General features: G+C 36.8%; 1 protein-coding gene across 1 annotated transcript in view; it reads right to left on the reverse strand.

Annotated features, from left to right (window-relative positions):
• The window catches only part of LRP1B (LDL receptor related protein 1B), a 1,140,323-nt gene that overhangs the window by 230,169 nt on the left and 885,178 nt on the right, over nt 1-24,976 (reverse strand). Inside the window, exons 42-43 of the mRNA XM_063429375.1 lie at nt 17,710-17,899; nt 11,720-11,924 (exon numbers count right to left, since the gene is read on the reverse strand). Coding sequence (XP_063285445.1) covers nt 11,720-11,924; nt 17,710-17,899 — 395 coding nt within the window. The remainder of the gene's footprint in view (nt 1-11,719; nt 11,925-17,709; nt 17,900-24,976) is intronic.

Here is a 24,976-nt window from a genome sequence, read left to right on the forward strand (position 1 = left end):
AATACGTTTGTGTTCCTGACCCTATAGTGATCCTTTAAATACAGCATATGAAAACAAATAAGATATTCTTTTCATCAAGCCTGATAGCCAAACCAAATATATTTCACTTATCCAACAAAGATAAAATAAACTCTTCTGCTTGAATATAAAATCTATGCGTTTTAAAAATGGATCATTAGATCTTGTTTCTCATGCTGAAATATAGCAAGTAATATATGTCTGTAAGCAAAATCGGGTTTTACAGTAATAGTATTTGTAAAGAGAAAAATGGAAAAAGAACTGTTTCATAACAGTCACACATTTCTCTCTCTTAATATTACTTAATTGCTAATTAGGGTATACAGTTTAGAATTTGTTGAAATGTAATCTGTCTTTTTAGTTACCTTTTCACTCAATTATTTTACTCATTTTGAAGTGACTGCTTTGTAAATATAAGGAATACTATACCTGTAGCACTGCATGGGTATCTCTTCCTGGTTGTAATATCAGAATAATAACAAACTATCTCTGCTGTGTAACTTAATTAAAAGTCTTAAGAACTACACACCAAGTAAAGTTATGCCAATTGTTCTGGATTAAGAAGGTCCATCAGATAAAGGAGTTTTGTTTATATTTCAATAATTACATGGTTTCTAACACCCAAGTGTGATATAACTAAGGAAAATCCTAAATATCATTGGGTCCCATCGCTTAAAGTGGGCACATACATGGGAACAAACATTCATAAACCCCTAGGTGTTATACCCAAACTCAAGGCACACCAAGATAAAACATCTGTAAAATCCCTAAATCCTGGAATACTGGTGGGTTTTGATGACTGAGCCAGAAGCACTGCCCTAGATCAATGGTTCCCAAACCAGACCTCAAGACCCACCAAGAGTCCAAGTTTTATCAGTATGTTCATTGGAAAAAACAGGAAAATGCATAAATCCTGGATTGTTGGTGGTTTGGGAACCATTGTCTTAGATAACACATGCAATAGTTTACCATAGCAGCCGTGACTTCTGCAATGACACTGGGAGAACTAATTAAGGTGTTTTGCAGAATTTATTTCAGTATATATTACAAATGATGAAGTTATTCAGCTAATTTTACAATTAAAAATTGATATAGATGCTAATGCCACATACATGATTTGGATTCTTAAAAAAAAAAGTTAATTAGCACAGAAATCTTTTCAGATTTCATTAATCGTATTCATAAATTTACTGAAACACAAAGTGGAAACCTTTTTTCTAAATGAAAAATAAAAAAAAACTACAAGAAATGTACTCATCTCTCCCTCTCTTTGTCTCTCTCTACATATACTTAGATACAAATAGAATTATGTACGGTTTTCTTATCATGTTATATAGATAATTCACTGTAGAAAAACAAAATTAATATAAATACAGTGACGTTTTTGCAAACCCTGTTACTAAACTGACTCCGTGAAATATTTCTGACTTAATGTTTCTTTATTCTTATCTTCAGCTGGCCTCTTATAGGTCCAATATTTGTAAGTACATTGTATTTTTTACAGCTGATTGGAGTGTGACTAGTGAGTAATTGAGAAAATGTAAAAATCAATGTGCCTAATGTCCTTAAATGCAACAGAGCATGTACACTTATCTCAGAGAGTTATACTTTTTTCAACAGAACTCCTGATGGGTTTGAATTTCTGAAAAATAAGTAACCTACCGCAAAATCATATAAACGTTCTAAATGTACAACATAAAAACATGTTTTCTATGATTTTCTCACATGAAAGAATCCATTTAAAAAAAATTATTAAGATATAACTTTGCCGTTAAATATGAAATAAAATATTAAGCTACACTCATAAGACAATTTTATACCATGCCATAAAGCCGGAAATTCCTAGGCAATTATTACATTTTAATCAATATGAGTGGGATGATGACTATGTGGCTTTGTGCTTTACTGTAACCGAACTCGTCCATAAAACTGGGTAATAAACTAAATGGCTTTGCATTTGATGAAAACATTAAACACATGGATAGTCTTGTTAAAGGATACTATTTTCCCATAATGTGGACAAAATTGAAAATTGATGCTCTTTGTCTTATACCTAATTTTCACGAAGATCATGCACCTATGAAAATAGTTCATCGATGCAACTAGCTTGAGAGCTTCTCTAATGCTATTGAGTTGTCATTGCCCTTCGGACATAACTTCGAATCAATGTGAAACAGCAAGGCCAAGCATATTAAAAAAAACAAATAAAAACTATGCATTTTACAGAAATACAATCACACGAACACTCAATAATGAATACTGTAGGTTCTTCAGATTATTTTTTTTTATTATTTATCACGTACAGAAGAACCCTATTCATTGTCCTTGAGTCACATTCCAGATTTCAAGTTGTCCTTTTAGTGGTATTGTCCTTTTTTTTTTTTTTAAAGTGTCTGGTGATTTTTCAAAGAGTGCAAAAGGACAAAGAGGTGTCTAGCCTTAATAAAATGTAAACAACAAATCATCTGAATATAGCAATAACTCTCTGCAGGGGATAAATTGCTTCCTGCAATCACAGGTCACAGATGTACTGTTTAGTTAGTAGCTTCAGAAATGCTGCTGTGAACACAAGTACTTTCTTGTTCTCTTAATGACTCACATTTTTTTTCCACTGAATGGACTTTCAATTACTAAAATTGTACGTTATTAAGCAAACACATACAGGCAAGGAAACATGTTATGCCTTTAAAGCATACAGCACGCAATCACTGAATCAAAATGTGATGTCATTATTCTTCATTATTAAAGAAGCAGGATGTCTATTTGTTGTTCCTTCTTAAACGAGGGTCCAACTTACTTTCTCTGCTCTTAACCATTTGAATAGGTCTTGCTTCCACAGTTCTACCAACACAGTGTATTCTATGCTTTTGATTCTTCATTCATGGAAAGTTTGAAGTCAGCCTGGAGATTGTGCCATTATTGCTGTTTTAATACACCTTAGATATCATTATTATTTAATATAGAAGTTTTAAATGACTATATGAGAATTGCATAATATCGATGTCATGTGTTGGACCTCAAATTTTAAAATTACTCTTCATCCCCAAAATCTCACTGTTATTGAGTTATGTTACTCCTTTTTAAGTAGTTTTGTAGTATGCTTTGAGAAGGCTTGACTCCCCTGCTGGGTTTGTGACTCCCTAAGATTAACTCTAGCTCATCTTAAAGAAGAGGTTTACGAAATTGTCCATAAGGATTTGGGAACCGTATTTAAGTGCTTCAGAGCTTCAGAATGGTTGTTCCTCTGAGAATATGACATGTAAGGCTTCATTGTTAAATATGTGGTCCTGGTGAGGCATTGAAAAAAAAAAAAATCTGAAAATTATTGGGCCCCTGATACAGCTTAAGGTTTGGGTCTCCGAGACCCATCTCAGAGTCCGCCCGCAGAGCTCATCCTGAGTCTGCCCACAAGGATGCAGTGTGTGTACTTGATGCAGTGTGTGTGTTTACTGAATGTGGTGTGTGTATAGTGGATGTAGAATGTGTGTAGTGGATGTAGAGTGCATGTGTAGTGGATGCTGTGTGTTTGTGTGTGTGTGACGGATGTAGTGTGTATAATGGATGCAGATTAGTCATAGCTTCATTATCGTTAAATAATGTGAATTTTAATTTCTACATTGTTAGAGTTTTCTGATATACTAATAACCGAACGCTAAGCGATGTAACCATCTGACTAATTTTTAGAAGGTCTCATAAAAGGCATCTGTTATAAGTAGGTTCTTTAAACCATATAAAAATTTCATTAAAAACTGTATTTCCAGTGATTTTACAGTTTTCAGAAAACATTGCAAACAATACACCCCCCAAAGCAGAATGTTTGTACAGAAATAATTAAATTAACATTCAGGGTTCTATCAATCAGTGACAAAATGATAATTCAGGGCATCGATCAAATAGACAATGGATACCGCTAAACAGAAATGCTACAGGTGCCTCTTCTCACACTATTAAAAAAAAAAAAAAAATATATATATATATATATATATATATATATTTAAAAAAAATGTAGTTTGCTTTGAAAACGATCGTCCAGGGTTGCTGGGTATAAAAAGAGTTTGAGGCTTGCTTGATGACATTAGCCAGAACCAGGGTTAGTTTAAGTGGATGAATTGAATATGTTTGATTGGAGTAGAATTGTTCCAGAAAGCATTATATAAATACATGCATTCTGTAAATGGCATAGCCAGTTCAATGGTATAATGTGCCTGTAAAAACACATGTGATCTACCAGCCATATACTGCAAGAGAATGTACATACTATGTTGTCATTTTTAATTTACTTTGTACATTCTATTGAGTGCTCAAAGTAAGAAACACAGAGGTTCTAGTCAGGAAACTGCCGCTAGAAGACACAGTACTCTCTTTCTGCTCATGTTCAAACTGCATGGGTAGAGGGTCATTGTCCTCTATTGAGATCAAATTGTAACTCTGCTAGTGGATAAACTCATTTGGATATAGCTAATGCTATGTTTCTGTTTAGACTATATACACCTCATTATTACAGTTTGCAAGTTTATGTGAAACAAAAGTTTAAAACGACTAGTAATTATGTACAAGGGCTTCTTATCATGTACTGTAGTAATTGAAAGTTCATATTTTCACTTCCCCATTCCCCTTGTTAGTCAGAGACTGGGACAGGCATAGGCAATCTTCGGCACTGCAGATGTTTTGGACTATACCTCCCATGATGCTTTGCCAGCATTGTGGGTGTAAGAGCATTATGGTGGATGTAGTCCACAGCATCTGGAGTGCCGAAGGTTGCTTATCCCTGGACTAGGATATACTTTGGATGACACATTTATAAAGGTAACTTTCGCTGATCTTTATGTGTGGGATCTTTTATCCTGGTTTCCCCTTCAAGAGCCAGGCAAAATATTTGTATTTGTTCCTTATTGAATTTTTCTTTATCTGACAATTTTCACTTTCAATTGCGTCTAACATTGATAGTTACCAAAACCTTTATAAGTTTCTTAGAATTCCCCTGTCCTCAGATTCCTGGTAAAATCAATAAAGGCACAGCAAAGAGACATTAATACTTTTGTGACATTAAAATGCCTCTTTATGAGGTCAGTAATCCTACATTCTGCATGCATTTGCCCAAAGAAGGCTAAATGATCATCCGGGGATGGACGATCTCTCGTGTAGAGAGAACTTGCCGGCATTTTGGTTTTGGACTGCCCTTACCGGTGGAATCAGTCTGATATGCAAATGTTACTCCATTTTAAGTAGTAGAGAGAACTTGCTGGCATTTTGGTTCTGGACTGCCCTTACCGGTGGAATCAGTCTGATATGCAAATGGTATAGGTTCTCTATGTAATGGCACAAGTGAGCAAAGTTGTTTTTGAGACCTGAGCCGAATGGCAAGCTACTGAGATGTGGACCTCATGTTCACTATGCCTAGAGGGGAATCAGGCTACACCTCGCAAGGCCCAAGAAAGGCATTTTGGTTTTAGACTGCACTTTTGAGTTGGATCAGTCAGATATGCAAATAGTATAGATTCTCTTTGTAACGGCACAAGTGAGCAAAAACATTTTGGAGACTGAATGGAAAACTGTTGAGTTTTTCTTAACTTTTGCCCGTTCTCAGAGTTTCTCTGATATTCTCTGTTATTGTTGCATATACTAAATGTCTCTTGCATTTTAGAGCACAGACATTATCTCCAATGTTGCAAACTGCAGTGGAGTGTTTGTTCTTTGCTGCAAGACATGCACACAGTCATTTAAAACATAAATGATCTTTGCAAGACAAATTAAACATTAAAGATAAATGCAAAGGAAGAAATAATTTAAAAAAATTAAGGTAAAAATATAAATAAAGAAAATTTTGTTATGATAATTTATATTCAGTATTATGTTTTTTCTCTGTTTTTTTTTTTTTTTTTTTTTAGAAAAACTAATTATAAACACCTGCTTCAAAGAACGGTATTACAGGTGATGAACAAAATATATAATTGCTTTTCAATTATGCATTTTTCTTGTTTATTTTTCTACCAACTAATTTAACACATTTCTTAAAATTGATTATGCAAATAAATATACAGCTAACTTGACAGATTTAACATTCTAACACCTTACACCCTTAAAACTTATCACTATATAAAGGGACACTGTAGGCACTGTATGTGTTTCATCTTATTAAACTGGTTACAGTGACTGGAGTCAAATGGTGCCATCCATCCATGCATGTTTTTATGTTTTAATGCTCAACAAGATTCCCCAGCAGTCCATCCCCTCTGTGTTCCTTTGACTAATGAGGAAGTATTAGCCTGAGCAGAATTGGAAGCTGTGATTGGCCAATGTCAGCAAACTGCTTCTAGCCTATGAGAGCATTGAAATGAATGGGTATGACTACAATGAAATGTGTAATCTCTATCTGAGCCACACCTCCAGTGTGGGTGGGGTTGTGGGCTGCAAGGGAACCTTTATTTAGTGTTGAGCTGCTCAAAAAAGTTTAGTTAGCACTGAATAGAGGGACAGTGTTGATGGACTCCAGGACCTATAACCAATTCACAGAGATTAAATGGTTAAAGTTATTTCAGTGAATACAAACCATATTTATATATATATATATATATATATATATATATATATATATATATATATATATATATACACACATCCCCAATGCTGTTCTGCATATGCCTAAACCCTCTCAGTCAGATTTTTAAGAAGAGTGAACTTCAAGAGTGAAGTTACCATCAGCCACCTACTCTACATGGACATCAAGCTGTATGCCAAGAATGAGTGGGACATTGACTCACTTATACTCCTAACTTGGATATACAGCAAAGACATTTGACTAGATAAGTGTGGGAGGATGATCAGGACAGAAGGAGTTCAAGTACCATAGGCCAAATAAGAGATGTAGATAACAGCTACAAGTACCTGGGGTACCACAAGCACATGTCACCACAAACACATGATGAAGAGGCAAGAAGGATAGCAGCTTTAAATTACCTCCAAAGAATCAGACAGGTCCTGAAGTCCCAGTTCAAAGACAAGAACAATACCCAAGCCATCAACGCATATGCCATACCAGTCAACAGGTACCCAACTGGAATAATAACATGGATAAGTAAAGAACTGGTCACCACTGATGTCAAGACCTGGAAACTTCTCACTAGTAATGGAGGATTCAACCAGAAATCCAGCACCAGAGTAGTGTACACCAGATGGAAGGAAGGTGATGGGGGTCTGTTGAGTGTCAAGACCACAGTCCAGGATGAAACACAGAGCATCCACAAGTACATCAAGAAGATGGCTCCCAAAGATGTGTCATGTAGCTCACATGACAACATCCTACTAGTGGTTGGAAAAGGCAGGACTGAGAGAGAGCACTGTGACATTAATCCTAGCAGCACATGAACAGGCACTCAGAACCAGATCAATATAAGTGAAAGTCTACCACACCAGACAATACCTAAGGTGCAGACCGTGCAAAGATGCCTCTGAGACAATCCAGCACATAGTAGCCACATGCAAGATGTTAGAAGGAACAGTACACACTGAGAGACACAACCAAGTCACTGTGATTGTATACTGGAACATCTGCTCAGTATATGGGCTCTACCTACCAGATGTGAGATACCACAAAGGGTAGTTGAGAATGACAGGGCTAAGATCCTGTGGAACTTCCATATCCAGATAGACAAGCAAATACTCACCAAACAACCTGACATTGTGGTGGTTGACAAGAAACTGAATAATTTGCTGTAATTGCATTTAATATAATTCTGATTGCACATCAAATACCAGAGTGCGTTCGCAATTTTGGACAATGTTCTATCTATATATTTTCTCTCTCTCTCTCTCACTATATATATATATATATATATATATATATATATATATATATATATATATATATATATATATATATAAAACCTTACATTAACCCTTACCCTAAAACTGTAATGTGAATAGTACTCTTAGATCAAACAGTATAAGTGCTTATTACTTTGTTTGACATAGCCCTTAAATTCTAACAATCGCTAGAGATTTTTTTTTAATGAATAGCCACCTGAGATTTTTTTCCATGATGGCTAGTACCCAGCATGTATAATGAGGTCCTGAAAGCATTACTACTTCATCAACTTTAAATCATTCCTATAAAGAAGCTGCTCAATAAATAATGGAATACAGGCATGTTGCAGTAATGCTCTTGTAATACAGTTCATAGTTGGTTTTGGGAAATAAACAAAGAAAAAATACTTAATGCTTTATATTTGATATATATGTTTGGGAAAATGTTGTTTATCCACTTAGCCATTCATGTCTTTCTATCCACACTGGGTATTTCACATCTCAAATATGGATAGATGATCAATCATTTATCACAGTAGTAACAGCTATAGGACGTTAAGCAGTGGGAAATCCTGCCTCCGGGGAAACTGCTTTAGACCTCTTATCGTATATTCATAGCTTGGAATTTCCCCATTCAATTTCCAAGATCTCCCTCATCTTCCACTATTGAAAGAAAAAAAAGGAAGCAGTCCTAGGCAAAATCAGAGAATGATTTCCACAAATTGGATGACACCAACCAAAAAGGAGCAGAGTGGGTGGTCATTATTTTGGCCAGTTTTAGTACTAGATAATTCCCTAGTATATTTTTATCTCTGGAACTCGAACTAGAAAGCAGATTGCACTCATGTCTTTATAGGAACTTTCCAATTTAGGTAGCGTGAAGTGGTTTCTGTTGACTACCAATTTATCATATTTTGCTTTGTGTACTTTAAGTTGTTCAGCAAACTGAGTGATTAGGAAACATTTATTAAAATTCAAATACATGGACTTGGTTCCCAAACGAAAGAAAAAAAAAAGTGGCCAGAACCACAACATTGGACTGAATAGAGAGTTCAGGGTAATTAGTAATTAACTAAATTGATGTAATTAACCTTTACTGTAAAATGTGTCAAGTTATAAGGAGTAATGCCACATACTGTACATAGAATTGATTTCTTTGAAATATGTCAGCAATTCTTTGAATTGGCACTGAAAACTGTAATTATGTTCTGCATCCAGGCTTTCATTTTAATTGCTTTTAACACAGTTTACTCAATTTTGTGTTTTCTGGATTAGAGTTGTTTGTTTATTTATACGCTGTCAAAATATTACATACCATTGTGCATTGAGTTACCCTGTGTCAATGTTCTGACATTTCTTTGTAGCCTATCAGGTTATTATGGAAGAGTACAATGTAGTGTTAATACAAAGCAAAATATTACACAATGGAAAATGTTTTTCAAATCAAAACTACAGTGTTATACAAACACTTCTCACAAGCCATTTAACTCAACTTTAGGGCCAAATACGTTGCTAGGATCTTCTGTAGATGCTCTTTGAATTTCCCCCCTTCTGTCTCTCCTCAGTCTCTGGGTGGTTGAATCCATAATCATTTTTAATATTCAGTGTAAATTGAGACAAGATCTTCTAGTAAATGAATTAGACCAATTACTCCATTTTGGACTATTGGAATAAAGTGAGATCTAATCTGTTGGAGCAAATGTGATTAGAATAGCCACCCACACTTATTGAAATGCTTGTAGAATAAGTGTTCATCAGGAATGTATGTTTTGTAATGAAGACAGTATCTGGTATCCAGGTTATATGGCCTAGGATTTAAACCTTTAGATGGTACTTTCATAGTGAATCATTGCATTTTAGTTCGCTGAGATTATCTTTTTACCTAAATCAATATGCAGCTACAAAGTTTAAAGTATATGTATCACATTTTTAAGTGTGACAATCACTCCTTCTCTCACCTTTGTAAACTCCACTGAAACAATTACTGAGGTGAGCTTTGCAAAGGTCAGCATTTTAGCTGCATCTTTGAGATCAGCATAACAGTTTTATGACATTCATTGGGATAACATTTAAACAACTGCTCATATTTTATCTCTATGTTCATATACTATTTGTTTATGTGTACATATATAACACAATAATAGTTAATATTATATGTATGCTTATTTATTGGCATGTTTTATATACCTGTGGGTGTATGCATTCATGTCTGATTGCAAGTATTTAAGTGTATTATGAGAGGTACCCATGTGTATCGGGATGTGTGTATAGAAACAAGCTTCACTAGACGTTACAAACAATAAATATGCATCCTATATATTGCTATTTTAGGTGTCTCCATGTCAATCAAGTTTGCAGAACTTAGTTCAAATAAAGCTAAACTGGCACAATAGCAATGTAAGCCTGACAGGAAAACAAACATATCAAATATAAAAAAGGACAAACAACTACAATTTGGAACCATGTTCACCAACAAGTTCAACTCTACAGCACAAAGACAAAATGATCATGTTCAATACAATTCCTTCAGTCTTATTATGGTACATTAAACTCTACTTTATAAGGGTGGTCATTCACTACAACATCATTGAATCCAAGCCTAGCTAGTCAAAGAAGATGAAATAAGAGAAAAGTCCACAAAGTGATTACAAACCTTCAGAAACAGGCGATAAGAAATTCGATATTAGACAGAATGTGCCATAAAGGAAGTTTAAACACTAGATGAGTCTTTACAGGAAGTGTTTAGGTAGGTTGTGTAAATCACATGCAAGGAGGTGTGACTAGGGCTGCATAAACAAAGTGATTTAACTCCTAAATGGCAGATAATTGAACAGTGAGACTGCAGAGGCAGTCTCGTTGTTCAATACACCAAAACATATACACAAAACTGTATAAACCAAGACTATTCCATTAAGCTAAAGTTGTTTTGGTACCTATAGTGTCCTATTAAGCATACACTTTCCCACATAACACTGTGAACGAAAGAACATCACTTCTCATTATTTTCTGTGCAAATATCGGTAATCATTCACTGCATCCGGGAATCATGGCACATTTAACATTTTATTTTAAGTTGGACAGTGCTATTGCAACCTCACCCAATCCAAAATTAAAAACACTATATATATATTTTTAATACATTTTTAACATCTGGGGGTTTGGTATGTAGATCCTCTTTAGCCATCGTTGGTAGCCATTTAGCGCATGGTTGTTAATACATAGCCTGAATTACTACTTAACTTATTACCCTCTAATAGAATGTGTCATTACCTCTACCATGACAGTTACTATTTAATTGCTGCTGCTGCTAAAATAAGTGTGGTTTATACTTAACTAAGCATCAACCCACATCTTAAATGCTTTAGTAGTAATTACTGGGGCAAGGGAAAGTGGTACTGTCCGTCTCTCAGACGTAACAGTCCCTAGCAAACATGGTTGAATATTTGGATACTATTTGTTTAGGTGAAATTGAGTCTTTAAAAGAGATTCCCAAAGATCTCTAATCTTGTAAGAAATAAAATATTTTGACATAAAATCACTTGACTTTCACACTGTTGGATTGAAAGATTAAGGCCATCAAGGTAAGTAACAGTAAAACACATTTACTTTGCCATTAGAACATGTAATGCATCTCTAAGTCATAAGCTATAAAAATGTTACGAGGGATATATGAAATTACAGAACTTAATAAATGGGCCTTAGCCATCACAAAATCATATCAAAAAATATCTAGATAGATTAGTTTTTGTGCGCATTGCAGCAGGCATAACACATTTCTAATAGTCTAATTTACAGAAAGAAGAAAAAAAAGATAGATTGAAAAAAAATTAACAAACATAATTAATTACAGATAATGTAATATTTCAGAAATGTTTTTTTTTTTTTTTTTTTTACTTACGTATCTATGTGATCCATCATATTCGCATCTCTCTATTTTGCCCAAGCTGCCATCGGAATAGTAGAGTTTCTCTGCAGAATGGTCTATGGTAAGGCCATTTGGTGTGACGATGTCTGTGCTTATGATGACTTGAGCGTTCTTCCCTGATAGCGTGGACCTCATAATGCTTGGGTGCTGTTCATTCCAATTCGTCCAAAACATTAAACTGGGAAGAAGATATCATGCAGAACACTGTTAGAGAACATTCCAATGCCAATAAAGTTAAAGTAACTGAGTAATTTGTAAAATTGTTTAAGTGCAACCTGACAGCGTACATAAATCCTGCAGTCCTGCTTCTGAATTATTTCATGCAGAAGAACCTGGTTAGCTCCTCTGTGCAAAGCAGGGCCATGCAGGAACATGCTCTTTGGCTTGAAGTGTCAGATGACTCCCCACCAAGTGCACAGTCCTGAACTGGCCAGACTTAGCTCAGTGATGACATCTAACTTCTCCTGTAGAAGAAGACCAGATGCAGTGGGGTACCTAGGTAATATATTAATCCATTCTAAAATGGTTTGACAAATTATTCTGGGATGGTTGTAGTGGTAATGGTGCTTGGCGTTTTCACTTTAAATCTCATCTAAGAACAATTTTGCGTACAATATTATAACTAAATGTAAGGATCATTACTTCAGACATATATATATATGTCTACACACACACACACATATATATATATATATATATATATATATATATATACATATGTGTGTAGAAAAGGTGACAATTAGTATGAATGGAAATTTGTGGTAATACGGTTGGGTGAGGAGGAGTAGGTGAGTTTGTACAGCCCTCCTTTTACTCAGGGGAAAACATTGAACCAGAAGCCCAGAAACAATGGACTTTTAAATCAACAACAACTTATTGTTTGCTTGTTTATTTTAGTAGGAAAAGAGAAAAACATGTCCCATAACTTTATAGCGAGTGTAAAGTATTTTACGTATAGATAAACTCCTTAAGGACACATGACGGACATTTTCCGTCATGCTGGCCTTTTACATCTGATGCTGTGTCCTTACGAGGTTAAATGAAAAGTATTTGTTTAACATATTAATCTGTAACTTTATTAACCTTTTCATACCTCTGAGGGGTGTGCAACATTATTAGTAATACAATGTTTCAATTTTATTAGAACAGGAATAGAAATAAAAGCAGTATTTTCCTGCATTAACCTAAAAGTGGATGCATTGCTTTTATTTTTTAAGTGGTAATAAGCAGTGGACCTTAGATATACCGATATTACCCTAGTAATTATATTCAGAAAGCATAATTATTCCAATTTCATATAGAAATCAAAACAGTTAAGGTATATGTATTAGTCTTATGTATTCATTTCTATTCATTATAAATTATCGGATGGGCTGGAAAGGCAATTCAGCTTAGAATAAATAATGAAAATAGAGCTATTTTGCTAAGTATGTCCTGTAAATTGCATAAATATGTCAAAGTTTGAATGTTTGATATCATTTTTAGAAGAAATAGTTTCAAAAAGTAAAAGTCACATTTTTGACAGCTAGAACAATGTTTATAAAAATTAACATTTTTGATTTAAGTTTAAAGCATATATAAAAAGTGGTTACGCTAGAAAGAGACAAAGAGATGAAGGTTATGTACTGTATATTTTTCCTATTCTGTACTACTGATGTATTTGGCATATTATTTACTAAAGACTTAAGATATGCAGCAATACATGCCAAAAACACTGTAAAAACTGTTACAAACGTTATTATCTGTTATAGTGCAATGGCTACCATGCCATTAATGCACAGTTGTCCACTGAAAGAATAAATCCCATAAAAATGGTAGCAAACAATAGCCAGCTCTAAACCCTGACCTGTCACCCACTCATTAAATGGATCAGTTCAATGCTACATGAAAAAAAATAATCAATGTTTTCATGTAAGCCATAGCTCTGCAACAGACACAAATGCCAAAGAAATACAACAATAAACTTTGCTCGAGCAATCATAAATAAATGAGCAGAGGTCCCCGGAATCCCAGTTACTGGGAGGACCGAGAGAACTCCCTATTAAATCATTCTCGTTTGCCCTTTGGCATTGAAGAATGAATGCCTTTGAACATATAGTACAGTGTTGCACCTAACTTTCTGTGCTGCAAAAGATATGGGAGAAACTGTGTGCATGAAGGAAGTGTCCAGAAACCTTTTTAATGAGTGCAAACCCATCTTCCAATCAATACTGTGTGGTTAGCAAACGTAAAGATATTATGAAAAATCTGTGTAAAAGTTTTCTCCCTCTTTCACTTGTTGATCCTTTCTTCACAGAGATGGCTGTGCCAATAGCTTAGTCTTCTATGCCAAAAATAGAGCAGAGAAACACACCTACAGGTGGTTTGTCTGCTCTTCATGAAATGAGATATATTTATGATTAAATTCTATGTTTACATTTACATATTATTTTTAAATAAACCCACCTTTGACCTCTGCAGCCACTAAACTACTTTCAATGACTTCCTCCCTCGGGCTATCACAGTGGGCAAATTCTCCCACCCATGTAGCTGGCAATACCCTTGACCTAATCTTCACTTATGCCTGTACAGTAACTAATATCTGCAACACTCCATATCCACTCTCTGATCACCACCTCTTATCATTTGCTCTTGCGTACCCCCTCACCCAACAACCTCAGCCTAACCCCCCTCAACTCAGGAGGGACCTTAATTCTCTGGATCTCCAACAGTTGTCAGCTGACATTGATTCACAACTGCTGTCCATCCCTTCCCTCTCCTGTCCTTCACTGGCCATCTCCATATATAACTCTACTCTTACATCTGCCTTGAACACTGCAGCGCCACTCCAAACAAGCACCTCAAGGAGGACCCGCCCCCAACCATGGCATACTAAATCAACGCGCTACCTGCAAAGATGCTCCCGTTGTGCTGAACGCTCATGGAGGAAGTCTCGTATCCAATCAGACTTTCTCCATTATAGATTCATATTGTGTTCATACAGTGCAGCCCTTGCCCTTGCCAAACAGTCCTATTTTTCCTCTCTCATTAGTTCATGTTCCCGCAACCCCAGGCGTCTCTTTGACACCTTTAATTCTCTTCTTCGCCCTGCTGTGGCCACCTCCAAAACTAACCTTACTTCTGATAACTTTGCATGTTACTTCACTGACAAGATTGAACAGCTAAGGAAAGAATTCTCCCCTCCTTGCCTTTCTGTTTCTCAATCACACATAGATCATGCATTTCCTACCCTTCAGACATTCTCCCCAGCTACTGACCAAGAGGTGGCTGCTCTTCTTTGCTCCTCTCGCCCCACCACTTGCCCGCTCGATCCTGTCCCATCTCACCTTATCAGATCTCTCTCCACTTGTCTCGTGCCTTCTCTAACACACATCTTCAACTGCTCGCTCTCTTCTGGCATCGTCCCTGCTGACCTTAAACATGCCACTGTAGTACCTATACTAAAAAAACCATCCCTCGACTCATCCACCCTCTCTAACTACCGTCCCATATCCCTGCTCCCTTTTTCCTCAAAGCTTCTGGAAAGGCTTGTCTTTACCCGTGTGTCTCATTTCCTCAATTCCAACTCTCTCCTTGACCCCCTTCAATCTGGCTTCCGCCCTCTCCACTCTACAGAGACTGCCCTTATCAAAGTCACTAACGACCTAAACGCAGCTAAATCCAAAGGCCACTACTCCATACTAATTCTTCTTGACCTCTCAGCGGCCTTTGACACCGTTGATCATGCTCTCCTTCTTCAAACTCTTCAATCGCTTGGTCTCTGTGACTCTGTCCTCTCGTGGTTTTCCTCTTATCTCTCCCAACGCTCATTCAGTGTCTCCTTTTCTAATGATACCTCCTCCCCTCGCCCTGTCTCGGTTGGAGTTCCCCAAGGCTCAGTCCTTGGTCCCCTTCTATTTTCTCTTTATAATGCCTCTCTTGGCAAACTTATTACCTCTTTTGGATTCCACTACTACCTGTACGCTGATGACACCCAGCTATATCTCTCCTCCCCGGACCTCTCCCCTGCCGTCCTGCAACGTGTCACTGCTTGCCTTTCTTCCATCTCTGACTGGATGTCTCCTGCTTTCTGAAACTCAATCTCTCAAAAACTGAGCTCCTTGTCTTTCCTCCTCCTAATACTGATCCTCCTCTTTCACTCTCCCTTCAAGTTTGTGGTACCAACATCAGTCCATCCTTGCAAGCGCGCTGTCTTGGCGTCATACTTGACTCTGGTCTCACCTTTGAGCCTCACATCCAGCATGTTGCGAAATCCTGTAGATTCCATCTTAAAAACATAGCCCGCATCCGCCCCTTTCTTGCACCAGATACTACCAAGGAGCTTGTCCATGCTCTGGTAATCTCCCGCATGGATTACTGTAACCCTCTCCTGATTGGTCTTCCCAAAAGCCGTACTGCACCCCTACAGTCCGTAATGAACGCTGCTGCTAGACTGATTTTCCTCTCTAGTCGTTTCTCTCACACCTCACCCCTCTGCCAGTCCTTAAATTGGCTTCCTGTATGCTATAGGAGTCAATTCAAGGTACTAACTCACACCTATAAAGCACTGAACAACTCTAGCCCCTCTTATATCTCCTCACAGATCCATAGGTATGTCCCTTCTCGGTCTCTCCGCTCTGCCCGTGACCACCTCCTGTCCGTTGTCCGCACTCGTACGGCCAACTCGCGCTTGCAGGACTTCTCGCGGGCGGCTCCCTTCCTATGGAATAGCCTGCCTACCGCCATCAGACTCTCCCCTAGTCTTGCATCTTTTAAGAAGTGCCTTAAAACCCATCTCTTTAGGAAAGCATATGGCCTCCAAGACTAACCCTTACCTCACATACCTGTCTCTTGACCTCTCCTAAAGGGCAGTCCACCTTATTTGATTGCAAATTCCTGTCCTAATGTGTTTTACACCCACCTCCTATAGAATGTAAGCTCGATCGAGCAGGGTCCTCTTCAACCTATTGTTCCTGTAAGTTTATTTGTAATTGTCCTATCTATAGTTAAATCCCTTCTCATAATATTGTAAAGCGCTACGGAATCTGTTGGCGCTATATAAATTGCTATAATAATAATATAATAATAATAATAAATAATTATGTGATTTTATGAATTATATATTGGGGGACCTGCATGACAACCCATGCAGAATTTAAAATGCAAGCCCTATATTAGACCCTGTAACTTTCCAAACCACATAAAACCTGTACATATGGAGTACTGTTATACTCGTGAGACATCGCTGAACACAAATATTGTTGTGCAAATGCTATGCCATAATGGGGTTAATTTTCATTCCTGGGCTGCCATACAGTCTCAAAGGCAACACAGGCCAAGCAAACCTATCTGGCAAATTTTAAAGTGTACAAACTGAAAATAGGAAAGCCCTATATTTGACCCTGTAACTTTATTAAAACCCTACAAAACCTGTTCATGGGAGGTACTGTTGTACTCATGAGACATCGCTGAACACAAATATTTGTATTTTAGTTCAGTAAGAGCTAACAGCATCATGACATTCACAATTATTGTTAAATGGACATATAGCTAAAATTTCAGTTTTTGTTTTGGTTTAGAACTTGTACAGATGCCTCCATCCTTAAGGGGTTAAAAACTCCCCAAAAAATAAATAAAACTTTAATAATGCTAAATATTTTTCGCACTTCTGCCTGTCAGGTTTGAAAAAAAATTATTCAATAAGATAGATCGTTCTGGTTTTCACTATAAAATGAAAGGGCTTTAGAAATAAAATACAAGCAGTAAGCTACTGATGTTACACCAAAGCTCACAGTACTGCTTAGCTAGTTATTATATATGAACAGTCATTGGGGAAAAGGTTAAATCTAAAACTTCAGCAAATTGATCATATTTCGCTTTGAACGTAAAAACATCTGCTTGCAAAAAAAAGTAAAATTGTTAGAACCATTAAACTGCATGTTTTAAAGACTATAAATCACAGGAAACCAAATATATATGCATACTTTTGGCATCCATCGAGTGCCAGAACATGAGGGTGGTCATCTTCAGACATCGTAATCACAGCTTCTCTGTTGAAGGCACCTCGACGGCTCTGGTCTACTGTATGCCGTGTGATAGATGAGGTGGTAGAACTTGTCCAGTATAAAGTATCATATGCTTTATGGTAAGCCAGACCTTCCACGGAGCCTACATCTGTCGAGGAAAAAACAGAAAGAAATCAGATTACTTCCTGCTGTTATAATATTCAAGGGAAGCATTTTAATTTTCAGTTCAAATGGTAAGTATCACAGATGGTATTGCTATAAAAATTAAATCTACAATGACACATATTCTAACTAAATATTTCCTTTACTTTTAACATTGCAAGATTTTGGCTTTAGTGTGTCTGTCCACAAAGCATTATATTAAACTCATTTTTTTTTATGTTATCATTTATTTTGAATTTATTCTTAAGGGAACACTATAGTCACCTTAACAACTTTAGCTTAATGAAGCAGTTTTAGTGTAAAGATCATGTCTCAATTCACTGCCATTTAGGAGTTAAATAACTTTGTTTCTGTTTATGCAGCCATTGCCACACCTCCCCTGGCTATGACTGACACAGTCTGCATGAAAAAAAAACTGGTTTTACTTTGAATCAGATGTAATTTACCTTACACAATTGTATCTCCTGCTCTGTAAATTGAACTGTAATCACATACTGGAGGCTCTTGCAGGGTCTAGCAAGCTATTAGCATAGTAGGGGATAAGAAAATATAGGTTTAACAGAACTTGCAATAAAGAAAGGATAAACTTTAGATGACTCTTTATAGGAAGTGTTTAGGAAGGCTGTGCAAGTCACATGCAGGGAGGTGTGACTAGGGTTCATAAACAAAGTGAATTAACTCCTAAATGGCAGAGAATTGAGCACTGAGGCTGCAGGGGCATGTTCTATACACTAAAACTGCTTCATTAAGCAAAGTTGTTTTGGTGGCTATAGTGTCCCTTTAATTTTTAAGAGAAGTGGCCTGTTAAAATGTTGTAAACAGTAAACACATGTTATTAGAAGAGCTCCCCAAACTATTACCCTAATGCTAACCCTAACAATAATGTTAACCCTAACCTTAATGCTATCTCCAATGCTAAACTTGACACTTACCCAAACAAAAACTCTAATGGACCTTATTCTTAACCAACTGGCTCTGGGATTATTTATTTATTTAGCAGTTATATAGTGATATTACTTAGAGGGCTTTACAATTTTTACAAAAATAACATTGGTAATTGTACAAATGGGGTAAATATTCATAATCACTGGAACAAAAGGAGAAGAGGACCATGCCCATGAGCGTACAATCTAGAGGAAAATTATGCATTGAGATAAACGTCTGTTGGGAGAAAACGCAATTGTAATGTAACATAAATGTATCAATGACTGTGACAATAGAAGGAGTACTTTTAACAATCAGTATTCCGGACATAGTGAGTATGATGAAGATTGAATCTAGAAGCAGTGCTCTGCAGTCACTATTCACGATGAATATGGAGAAAATAGAAGACATGAGCATACATTAAGTAAAGTGTAGAGTAGAAACAAAGAGGTAGGTTGATAAGAAGCTAGAAGTCAGGAGAGCCCCTCAGTCAGAGGCCTACAGAGAAGGAAAGGTGGTGTCAGAGGGAAACTTTAGTGCTAGGAAAACAAAGATACACTATAGAGGCCTGTAGTGCCCCCCTCCCTCGCACCCCTCTCTGGTTTTGAAAGGGTTAAAAAAAACCTTCATCAGTTACCCTTTTTACCGCACTAATATCCCTTGGTGCTGGGCCAGGCTTTGCCTCCTCTATTTCGCCGACGTCAACCAGTGGGGGAGTGCAGGACCTAATGCCACAGACAGCCACCAGAGGTGGAGTGAATCCTATTATGTAATTATTGCAGTTCATCAAAAACTACATTAATTACCATTGCAGGGTTAAGGGGCCTGGGACACAGCACCCAGACCACTTCAATGGATGCCTATAGTGTCCCTTTAAAGAAAGTGTGTTTATTGCAGATGATTTCAACCAGTTAAGTCATATTCCCAGTATAGTTGGGATGTGTATTTTAGGTAGTCCAGCAATAGATGGATACAACCACAGTGATCTGGTAAATAACTGGCTCCCATTGTAGTTGTTAAGAAACATTTTTAAATACACTTTGAACTGTCTATGTACAGTCACCTAATACAAAAGTGGCTTCTATGTACTATGTATGTCGGCAGTCATTATTGGGTTGACATTGGAAAACATGTTTCTTCCTGTGTGATATAATAATACTCACTATGCAATAGGAATAGGATAGCCAAGGCATTAAACTGCATTTATTAGTGACAAAGGGATAATAAGCACATTGGGGGCTATAAATCATATATACTAATGAAACTAAGACTAAATTAGCTATGAATGATCCTTATGTTATGAACAGGAGAGGCATCTATGTCCATAGGGAGCTTCCTCAGAAAACATTCACTTTTTGAATAGTTAATATAATAGGATATCATTGTATTTAACACTTGGCATTCGTGCTTGTTATGGGATTTGCTCTTGAAGGCCATTGCCATCAATAAACATCAGTTGTATTCTTAAAAATAAGTTAATATTATAGATTTGTATAGATTTCAAAATATATTTTACAGTTGAAAAGTTTAAAGGACCATTATAGTGCCAGGAAAACATACTCGTTTTCCTGGCACTATAGTGCCCTGAGGGTGCCCCCACCCTCAGGGACCCCCTTCCCGCTTTGGAGAGAGGAAGGAGTTAAACACTTACGTTTCTCCAGCGCCGGGCGGGGATCTTTCCTCCTCCTCTCCTCCTTCCTCGCGACGTCATCGGCTGAATGCGCATGTGCGGCAGGAGCGCGTGCATTCAGCCAATCTCATAGGACGCTGGCGTCTTCTCACTATAATTTTCACAGTGAGAAGCACACAAGCGCCTCTAGCGGCTGTCAATGAGACAGCCACTAGAGGCTCTGGAGGCTGGATTACCCTCAGTATAAACATAGCCGTTTCTCTGAAAGGGCTATGTTTATAAAAAAAAAGGGTTAATCCTAGAGGGACCAGGCACCCAGACCACTTCATTAAGCTGAAGTGGTCTGGGTGGCTAGAGTGGTCCTTTAAGAAAAGGTAAGAAATCTTGCTTGCCTATACTATAGGAAAACAATAGTTTTTACATGTAATAGGTGTAACTGGTAAAACTATTAACAAGAAAGCAAAACTAGCTCATGAAGTAGATCAAATAGTAATGTTGTGTTTATGTTGCTTATTGCATATGCATTATATACTTTTTTAATTTTTTTGTTCACCTTTTGCAGCAAAAAATTTGGTTTAAAATTTTTTACAGATTAATTTCTTGTCCGACAATTTTTCTAACATCAGAAAAATTATCATTCAGAAAGAAAGACTAAATTGTTCTTGTCAAACTAGAAGATTCTTGTGCCCAGAAACTCTGCTTCACAGTTTCATTCATTGCTGCTCATTGCACCCCATCTCTCCTGCATCTCACCTCAAAATCTTCAATCAGCACTGCACCTCTAGACAGTTCCTTTCCCTGCTGCTTCCTGTATCCCATCATGTAAATCAGTGCTCCTCAACCCTCTCCTCAAGGCACACCTAACAGTCCAGGATTTAGGGATTGCCCAGTTGTGACTAAGCAGATGTTTAGAAAAAGGAATAAAAAAAACCTTTAGAGTCTAAGGTGTATTTAAAAAATAAAACAAAACAAAAAAACACCTTATTTACATCTGGGTACACCTACATCTTGGATTGTTAGGTGTGCCTTGAAGAGAGGGTTGAGGAGCACCGTTGTACATCATCTTAAAATCTGCAACCTACACTGCACCTCTAGAAGGTGCTATGCCACAGCCGTTCAGGGAATGCAATCAATTGTATAATGTACCTTTTACACTATCAAACCTCACTATACTTTCTGTATATGCATTTTTCAAAAGTGTAGCTAGAATATTTAGTTTGTTATAATAGCTGTTTATATATTCACACATGCACGCACACATGTCTGTACACAAACATTCATATAACATGCATCTAGATAGGTTTAAATGTACTTAAATTACATGTATTTTTAAATGAACTTTTTAATTCATTTGTTTTGGGAGTTTGCAGTTGTAAACTTGTCTTGTCTAACCAGCTGTAATGTTTAGTCAGATCGTTATCAGCATTATATTTTACCAACTAGCATGGAAACCAGGTGGTAAATAGTGTTGCTAAAAAGTAAATAGTGGCTTCTGTTGCTCTCTACATGCAATATTAAAACTTTCAGCTGCCTATAATTACCAGTTGCTAAAGGTTACAATTTGTAGCGTGAGGTCTGGCAGTGGTAGCGAATGTTAATTTTATCAATTAGGAATTAGTTGATACATTTACCTGTAACTATGGAAACAAGCCTGAACATGGCACTAAATAGTAATAAATAGTAATAAATTCTAATTTTACAATGTAGGAAAAAATATAAATATTACACATCATAATAAGCAAAGCAAAGTCTTGCAATTTACTTTAAAGTATGCAATGGATTTACACTAAACTCATGCGTGCTGAGAATGATCAGATTAATTATATGCTGCCAAAATTATTAAGTCCAAATCAGTAGAGAGACTGGTAAGTGACAATTAATTTTAGCATAAGATATATTTCTTACCATTACACAGTGAAATATTTCTTGAATGTTAGAAATTAGTATACCCCTGACATTTATTAATAAAATGGCATGATAGGGCACGACTTAACACAAATTTGTTATCACAGCACTTATTCTAAAAGGATATCCACAAACTGAATGACCTTCATTTCAATAGTTCATAAATGCATGAACAAAATCCATGACCTAACTGTATCGGTGAAGTAGAGATTCATTATACGTGACACTTTCTAAACCTTTTCAACACAGTGACTTTGACAGATTTTCTACAGCTTATACTTCCATGCCAAGTCAGCAAGGAACCACTTGTGCCACCACTGAGATGAAACAGATGTTACTTTATCTTACAGATGATGTATAATCCCGGCCACTGTTATACAAATGAAAACTACTGGATTTCTTGAAGGTTGTTTTAAAATCTTTCTAAAGAAAAATCACTGCCAGAAAGAGAATGTACTCTATCAAAACCCATACTTTCACTAAATCTTGGTTTTGTGTGACAATAAACTGCCTTTAGCATATCATTGTATATAATAGTATTTAATATAGCATATCATGAAATAATCTAATTTATATTATTTCAGTGTGTCTATGTACATAATATAGTTTAAAGGATCACTGTAGGGTCAGGAACACAAACATGTATTCCTGACCCTATAGTGAAAACCCACCATTTAGGTGGCTTGCCCCACCACCCCATAGCCCACTCAGAATGGGTTCAAACTCACCTTATTTTCAGCTCTCCATGGGTTCGCCGGCGCTGACCCTGCCCCCTTGGTGACATAATCAAAATTGATGATTGTAAGCCAATCTGGGAAAGCATTGGATTGGCTAAATTCGTCAAGGGGCGGGCCAAGCATTGTTTGGCCAATCAGCATCTCCTCATAGTGATGCATTGAATCAATGCATCTCTATGAGGAAAATTCAGCGTCTTCATGCAGAGTTTGGGGACTCTGAATGGCAGGGCTGCTCACTGTGCAGCACTGCCCCAGGAAGCCCCTCCAGTGGCTATCTGAGGAGTGGCCACTTGGAGGTGTCCCTAGGGGCAATGTAAACACTGAGTGTTTGCATGAAAATGCCTGAAGGGAGCTATTATACTCACCGGAATAACTACATTAAGCTGTAGTTGTTCTGGTGACTATAGTGTCCCTTTAACAATTTCCACACTGTTTCCTGACGTTCAAGTAAGTATTTATAACTTAAAGGGACACCCCAAGCTCTGTCTGTTGTATGTAGTTAAAGGATAATATAAATAATTGCTAAAAGGACTTTACATGTACCATAGCTTTACTATCTAGATATAGAAATCTTATGATCAATAAAAAAATAACCTTACTGCACTCTGTAGTAGTTATGGTGCTAGGGATGCTCTGGTGCACCCAATTTAACCCCTTAAGGACACATGATGTGTGTGACACGTCATGATTCCCTTTTATTCCAGAAGTTTGGTCCTTAAGGGGTTAAACTACAGCTTAATGTACCTGTTCTGGTGAGTATAGTATGTTCTTGCAGGTATTCAGATGACCACTAGAGGTGCTTCCTTGGTCAATTTGCAGCACTGACTTTCAGCATCTCCCCGCTCTGCATGGAGACGCTAAATGTTCTTCATAGAGGTGCATTGATTCACTGAAGAGATGATGAATAGCGCAGCCTGGCTTTTTTACGCGCATGCACATTAGCCTTTCAATGCTTTCCTATGGAAAAGTGATGGCTTGGCTGCGATCATCAAGCATATTGAGTATTTAATTAAGGAGTGTTGGCAATGCCAGCCGTGAGGACTGGGAAAAAGGTAAGTAAATATCCTTTAACATTGCTAACAGGGGGCCGGTGGCCTAAACTGTGTGTTCACAGCTATAGTGAGAGGAATACATGTTTGTATTCCTGTCACTGTAGTGTTCTTTTAAAGTAGTTAAACCGTTCAGAGGTGGATGAGATGACTGGAAAAAACAGCATAATATTGCCATTAACTCGTATGTATAAAACTGGTATATATTTTGATTTGCATAAAATTTTTTGAAAAATCCTGTGGGTCAACTTCACTCTGGATTGTCCCTTAAACAAGAATCTGCATTGATCAACTTCTATGAATCATGAGATCAGCAGGTAACAAACGAAATTCTAAACTTATAAACGCAGAATTTACACAATCAATACTATCCATACATACTTTAGGAACAATGAATCAATAATATAGTTTAGCATATCTGATTTACCCGTTGCTAAAAACAAAAATTCCGATCAATTATTTGAAAAACCCTATGATGCGCGTATGGGTCAGCGAACAAAAGCTGTACGTGTCCAACATATGCCTGATGTTTTATGGAAATCTAAATATATACACATTCAATGAACAGAATGTTAACACAAAATGATATTAATAAACAAACACTCAGACAATTCACCTACCCTGACATTCTGAGTTAAATCAGTAATAGGGTGTATTACTGATTAAATATCTACACAACACACAGCAATAGCTTATGATTTACAAAGGTAATGCAAGAGTGATCACATCATTACACTGCCAAATACCATCTATCTCTTTTACTGAATTTAACGAAGATGGATTGCGTCCTAAAGGAGAGATGCAAGCTATAAATATAT

Source organism: Pelobates fuscus, chromosome 8, assembly GCF_036172605.1.
Source record: "Pelobates fuscus isolate aPelFus1 chromosome 8, aPelFus1.pri, whole genome shotgun sequence".
Taxonomy (NCBI): domain Eukaryota; kingdom Metazoa; phylum Chordata; class Amphibia; order Anura; family Pelobatidae; genus Pelobates; species Pelobates fuscus.